General features: G+C 31.4%; 1 protein-coding gene across 1 annotated transcript; it reads left to right on the top strand.

The window, feature by feature from the left end:
• Window positions 1–223: 223 nt before the first annotated feature.
• LOC143078388 (uncharacterized) lies at window positions 224–4,104 on the top strand. Its single transcript, XM_076253262.1, has 3 exons — window positions 224–602; window positions 1,751–1,857; window positions 3,783–4,104. The coding sequence occupies exons 1-3, from the start codon at window positions 365–367 to the stop codon at window positions 3,930–3,932; spliced, it is 495 nt and encodes a 164-aa protein (XP_076109377.1). The 5' UTR covers window positions 224–364; the 3' UTR covers window positions 3,933–4,104.
• The last annotated feature ends 3,396 nt before the right edge of the window (window positions 4,105–7,500 follow it).

Raw genomic sequence — 7,500 nt, 5'->3', positions numbered from 1 at the left:
TGTCTATATCTTATATATTTGATATTTAATTATTTATAGTGTTTTCTCTTACTAGTATTTCTCTTCTACAATCTTGACTAATTTTGTATATACATTTACATAAGTACTATATCAAAGTTAGTTAAATGGTTATTTACTATCATATTTCTACTACAGTATATCACTTCAGTTGAATTCGATTGTGTACATATACAAAGGTAGATGTGATAAACCTATAGTATATCTTATGTATAACTATAGGTGTACACGTTGTGTACTGGTTGTGCATATATTATATGTTATTATAGGGAAGGATCGAATTTCGACACATAACATTATTGTTTCATGCGACAGATCAAAACATTAAAATGATGGGATACCAAACATGACTTCATTCCAAGATGACGAACTGGTTGTATGTAATTTAGCTGTGTCGTCTGCTGAAGTTTCTGGTTTCGTGGAGGATAAATCAAAAAGAGGGAAAGAATTTTTGTTTATTGTTGATGTATTATGGTCAGATGGACGTTCGTGTTGTGTAAGACGAAGTTATCAAGACTTTCTTGAATTTAGAAAGAGATTAATCGTACGGAATAAGAAACTGACAGAGCTTCCAAAATTACCTGGTTTGTATTTGAACTCTAAATAACAAATAATGAATGGTGTTAAGCTGTATTTTAATGTGTTCTCGGGAGTTAATCTCTTGTTATTTTTGACAGGGTACTAGATAATTTGGTCATAGTAATTAATTGTTTGATTTATGTTAGGCGGTAGATACATAATAAAAATATTTGTAAACGTGTGTATTACTGCTTGACAAGCTGTAAATAAATTAAGGCGGATCATTTTCCACACTAACAAAGGATAGTATTGATAATATATGAAGAGTAATAGATCCTTGTTCTAAGAATTGATAAAAAATAAATCGTATTATGAAACTAGCTTACTGATCTTATAAGTTTCATTTGCTTCAGTGATTTTGTAAAAGTCAGGAAATGTCCACAGTAGTTTACTGATGTTAAAATCTCGTAAATCGAGTAGACAGAGACAAATCATTGTATTAATACAAACTGAGGGAATCGCATGAGCTCTAACATGAGAAAGACCGGTAGCGTTGCCAGTTGTCAGTAGTTATCGTACATATTTGTTTCTTACCTTCTAACCGAGCTTCTAACAGATTTGCTAACAACATTCGCTTATTTATGGAAATTTGTGCGGTTTACTTATATACACACGTATTCTTTCATTATTCCAATTATTTCATTATTCACATAGAGATTTTTCCACATGTTGTGAATATTCTTTACTTATAAGAAATACCTTTAACTTTTTACGAGAAAAACAAGAAAATGCCATTCATTATTGTTTCCAACAAACACGAAAATATGTCTTATATAGAATACATGTTGATTAAGTGGACTTCGACATTCTAAATAACTTAAATGTACGAAGCATAATTGTTTACCCTTGTTTCACCCTGCTGTTTCTCTTACAAATTGTTTATCCTTGAACATAATATATAAAAATGATCAATGAATGTGTATAATTTTGTCTCCTTTTTTTCTTATTTACTTGTATAACTAATATATCATAAAGGGCTCTATAATAAGAAAAAAACCTCATTTAATGTGATTTGATTTAGGACTTGACGGTTGGTTACGAAAATTTGGGGCTCAGACGACCCATTTTAAAATCAATTCATTGATAAAGAAAATCAATTGTGTAAATATTTTAACGTAATTACATATATGTATATAAAATCATATCTTTGCAGATTCGACTGTCATACAAATGTTTAAATGGGACAAGACAAGCATTGCCGAAGAAAGAGAATCGCAGCTACATTTATTTGTGAAAAAGCTGATTGATGGCAATCCACTGGTATAAAAAATAATAATAGAATATATATATATATATATAAAACGTCTGAATAGTAGTCCACACGAGGGCGCTGGATCGTTACGAGTAACGATACATGTACACAATAAATAAATTATGTAAACGCCTAAAAAAGTGCACACAACAACTCCAAATACAAAATAAGGTAACTATAAATGTTATTATTTATAAATATTTCGGATAACAGATATCCTTCCTCAGTCAGATTCTGATGTTAAATGAATCATCTGTAAGTCTTCTTAGATTAAACTATTACAATCTTGAAATTTATACAATAAAAAAGTCAAACCGAACATCAGTTAAGACGCTTGCACTATTCTAAAAATTTGTTAAACATGACATAGGTTATATGGCTTATTACAACAGAGAGTTCAAACATATGCTTTAAATACAAATAATAATGTGCGCTATAAACTAGCACAATTCCAAAACTTTAACGGGAACGGCCATTATTTTATATAATATATATATATAGATAAAGCTAGTTGGTCTAGCGAAATATTGCGTTTATTTCCATCATTTTGTAAATATTTTAAACATTCTTATATTTACATACTAAATAGTGTGTTAAAATTACATTGTTAGGCAATCTATAATTCTATTTGTGTAATTGAATTAATCTCTGTAGTGATTAATCCACACTCCATAGATTTGTATGTCATGTGCTGCTATTTATAGGCAGTTATAACCAAAAAAAAAACGAACAGATAACAATAGTTATCAAATGTACCAGGATTATAATTTAGTACGCCATACGCGCGTTTCTTCTACATAAGACTCATCAGTGACGCTAAGGTCAATAAATAGTTATAAAGCGAAAGATGTACAACTGTTAAATTCCTGACTTGGTACATGCATTTTCTTATGTAGAAAATGGTGGATTGAACCTAGTTTATAGCTAGCTAAAACTCCTATGTGTATGACAGTCGCATAAAATTCCATAATAGTGACAACAATGTAAAATAGCTTTTTGCAAATATCAAGAAACAAACCTCTTTATCTCTTTGAAGCAAATTATTTTTTTGACTTCGCCAATTACAACATACTCGGTTGTGCCAGACTATAAAAAATTGAAAACATCACGTTTAATAATTTAAAAACTCGTCTAGTAGTATTAAAGGATTATAATCAAGTATGATAGTATTAATATGAAGATATTTTAAAAGGTTTATGGATAAAAGATCGATGCTGATTAATAACCATTACTCACCTAGCTTATTAGGGCCATATGAGTTGTAACTGTTCCGGAAGCTATATAAGTTGAATATCTCTAATTTTTTTCTCAATATAACATATTCCGGTCATACTGAGTTGTCATCAATGGTTGTGTATATGTTGACTGACCCAGGCCAAGTGGGAAGTATCTCATGATTTTTTGGGGTGACGAGAAGACTCTGAGAAGGTCTACACAATCGTGACAATTCTCTCAAATATGCCCTTCAACAATGTAAGGTGGGATCGGCGGCTAACTATTGTTTGTTCCACTCAAGACACTATTTGTTGAAGTCCAACCTCCCTCTCCTCATCTTTCAAAAAAGTGCTCTTCCTATTAAATATAAATATGAACTACAGTTGACCTGTCCTTCAGTTAAGGCTGATGTGAAATGCCACATAGCATATTAAAAAGTAAAATAACAAAAATACCAAATTCCGAGGAAAAAATTCAAAACGTAAAATTCGGAATCAAATGTCTCAATAAAAATGATAAAACACATCAAACAAATATTCCTGACTTGGTACAGGCAATCTAGTATGCATAAAATGGTGAACCAAACCTGGTGTTAAAGCTAGCTCAATATCTAACTTAACACAATTCATTTAATTGAAAACAGTGTGTAAACAAAACAGACCAAGTTGCATATATACACTTCCAAATCATTGTCTCATTATTCATTTTCTATATTCAGATCGTCAGTTTACCATTGGTGTTAAATTTCTTTGAACCTCGACCTACAGATCCCATTCCTTATAAACACCATTCTGATGGAGAGGAAGATGAAGATGATCCATTTTCAGAGGAAGTTTTTGATTGTAAATGGATGAAACAGAAAAAATGAAAATTGTCATGCCTTCCTGGTAGATAACTAGTAGTATGAACAGAACCATTGACCAGTGCCAAATCAAAATATTTATTATGTGCCATAATATCAATAAATTTATAAACATTTATGAATGAAAAAAATGTTTACACTTTGCAATAGTTTTAATAAATAAATTGTAAGGAATAACTGTGATAAGTTCTGCAATTGAAAAAATAGCTAAAAGCAAGTATTAATATCTAAACAATGACAAAAAAACAATTCATTGACATTAAAACATTTTTAAAAACACATACGTTTTTGAGGTGCCAGGAGACAGAGACACAAGTTACTTAGAAGTAGTTTAGTATTGCAACACAGCTCTTATATGGCATAGCAAATTATTTCCTCACTCAAAAATATGAATCGTTTGGAAATAATTTCCACACTTTCAATGTTCACTATCATGCCCCTAAGATAGTGTATGCAGTATAAGTAATCGGACAATAATCATCTACATTACTCAATATATCAAAGAACTTGTTTTGATGTTTTTTTTAACTTTAAAGTTGCACGATGATCTTCTGTGAAGATTTAAAGAGATCAAGCAAGATCAATACAGGCCTCTGTGACATCTTGAGCAAGATTCTTCGATATTCATTTAAAATCGTTTGATGTATCTAAATTAGCATATGATGTGATAGGTAAATTACGTATAGAATGGTAATGCTTTTCTCTGCAACCTAGAATTCATTTCCAATTAAAGAGTTTTATAATGAAGATTAAAAAAAAAAGCAATAGACCAAAACAGGGTAATGTAAGAAATCAAAAAACTTAGAAATCAGGCATTACATAGATTATTTTAAAATTTGATATTCTTAAAAGAGAAGAAAGGATATCAAAATAAACATTCAAACTCACAAATCGATAATAAACTGGCAACGCCGTGACTAAGAATGAAAAAGACAACAGACAAACAACAGTACACCAAAAACAACATAAAAAAACTAAAGATTTAACAACATGATCAACACCAACCACTTGGATTAATCTCATGTGATCCGGAAGGATAAGCAGGTCCTGCTCTACATAAAGCATCCGTCATGTTGTTCATGTAAGTACTAATCCGGTGATAAGTCTAATTCGGTAGGTCACATTCGGAGAAATGGGGACAAGAATGTAGTTACGACAATTGGAACATATCTGTTGTCTCTTGTGAAACACATATTCCATAACGATCATCTAACCCGTGATATTGTCCTTAAACTTTACGAAGGGATGGTTTCAACTTCACCACTTTAAACTTGGGTTAATAACTTCCTTGTGAGCATCAACCCTAAATCAAGGAAACCAAAATAGGAAATACAAGTCCTCAAATGTCGTATCATCTAGGAAATATATACTTCGTATGCAGTCACAGCTAGAATGTTGATCCATAGCATGACCTATGCTGTCGTAAAGTTTTGATTTCAACAGCCCTCATGACCCTTATTGTCAATTTCTAGATATAACTCAAGATATGAGGCAGACATAACTGCATCTACTGTATCCTTTATTACAAGTTCGATTGGATAGATTCGTTCAACATAATCATTATTTTCTAATATTTTGGCAAGAGAACATTATTAACATATCGGAAAGTGACCTGAAAGGATACTGATTTCTTTCTTCCTAAGATGTTCTTGTATGAATTTGCCTCATACGATTAAAAGAACCGATCGGCAAAAAATAGAGCACCGTTGCTTCCATTAGGACTGCATATTGCTTGTTGCAAAATACGTCTTCGAAACTTACAGATATGTTGTCAATCAAGAAATCAAGCATCTTGATAATGTCACTTTCTGAGAATTTTCGGTTTGAATTAGTGATTTTTACAAAGTACGATTTATCACTCCCAGATACCAGATACATGTTGGTCATTCTGTTTTAAGTGCCAACTCTTTTAATTTGGTTTTTAGTTTGGAGTGGGCAATATTTGTGTAAAATGTAAAATATTTAGTTCTATTGCAAGATGAAAGATTATTAGATCGTATATGTACTCGAACAGATCTTTGGAATTTCGTAGTTTACACAGCTGATTCACACCGCGTGTAGAATGTAATTTTACAATTACTTTAAAATCCGGGGCTTTATTTGCTGATAGAATTGGTGCTTATAATTTAAAAAGAGGTTTCGTGAACCACTTGAAAGCCCCAGCAATATAACCTTGTTTGTTAATCATTTATGTAGTTTAATTAGGTATATAATACCATAAATGAAGATCCAGTTCTTCCACGTTGGTTGAATTTCCAAAGTAACATAGAACAGACCAGGGGTCCTATGATTATCCAGGATTTCCCTTTTGTAAGTTTCGTGGGGATATATGTTGAATTTCCAAGTGAATTGTCAATGCCAGATTCAACATATATCATGCAATTTTTGGCGTTGTTATTTTATTTTCGATTTATGAGTTCGACTCTCTAGTATATTTCGTCCCTCTTTTATGCACACATTTTGTTAGGGGATTTATCTGCAGGGACAACATCATATTTGTTATGGAGGTAGGACATGTGTTTTGCAACATTTAGGTCTGAAAGGTTGATAAAACAAGGGTATTTATAACCCCATTCAGATTATTAATTGTATAAAGAGCCTGTGTTGATCACCAGGTCTATGGGCATCTTCAACAATATACTTTCCTATAATGTCGACAGATAGATCTCAACATTCTGAATACTGTTGCCCAGTTAGATTTTCTCTAGTATCAGCAGTTGTCTAGATAATCAACAACATTTTACCACTATGTTCTTTTTAGCCATGTAGGTCATGTTGTTTGGCAAGCAGGGTCAGCAGTCTGCATTTTTTATCAGAATATCCCATATGATGATGGTGGCCAATTTTGTTTAATAATTAGTCCAATGGTTTTTTTTGGAGGAGAAGACTTTTGTTTAAGTTAACAGACAATAATGATGGGCAAGTAAGCTACATAAGAAGACTGAAATTTTAGTTGCAAAGAAATGATGACAAACATGTGACATATGGAATTGTCCTGCATATTTGCCTCAAGTTTGATACCATACCATTTTGTCCAAAGTAATGAACATAATGTTGTTCTCCTAATATATATCAATAGATATTTTATAATTTAACATAATGATGAGTGTGTGTTAACCTTCAGGTGGCATTTCCCCAAAACATTTTTTATTCAAACTTGTTCCTAGATGACCAAGGCCTCCAGGGGTTCAAATAAAAAATGAATGTACAATAAGCTAATTACTAAGTATGCAAAGTGATGGCAATAGCTCACTCTGGAGTTTTAGACAGTATAAAGGATGTGACTTCTTATGAAGACAATTTGTAAATTCTGTGCATATAAATTGGAAAGATAAAATAAATATCTGAACACATTTTAATAACAATATTTTCTGTCAACAAATATACATATAAATTAAGAATTGAATATATAACCAATTTTCAAAGACATGATTTCAGAGATATAAATATGTAATTACAATGCCCATAAAAATTATTTGTCCACTTTTGCATTTGTGTAAAAAAAACATGTGAGGGATCTAAAAGAACCGAATATGCATTTTTACACAACATTTTGAATGTAATTTATCATTTT

This window comes from Mytilus galloprovincialis, chromosome 6 (assembly GCF_965363235.1).
Source record: "Mytilus galloprovincialis chromosome 6, xbMytGall1.hap1.1, whole genome shotgun sequence".
In the NCBI taxonomy this organism is placed as follows: domain Eukaryota; kingdom Metazoa; phylum Mollusca; class Bivalvia; order Mytilida; family Mytilidae; genus Mytilus; species Mytilus galloprovincialis.
The sequence above is the reverse complement of the archived record's forward strand: the minus strand, read 5'-3'. Positions and strand labels throughout refer to the sequence as shown.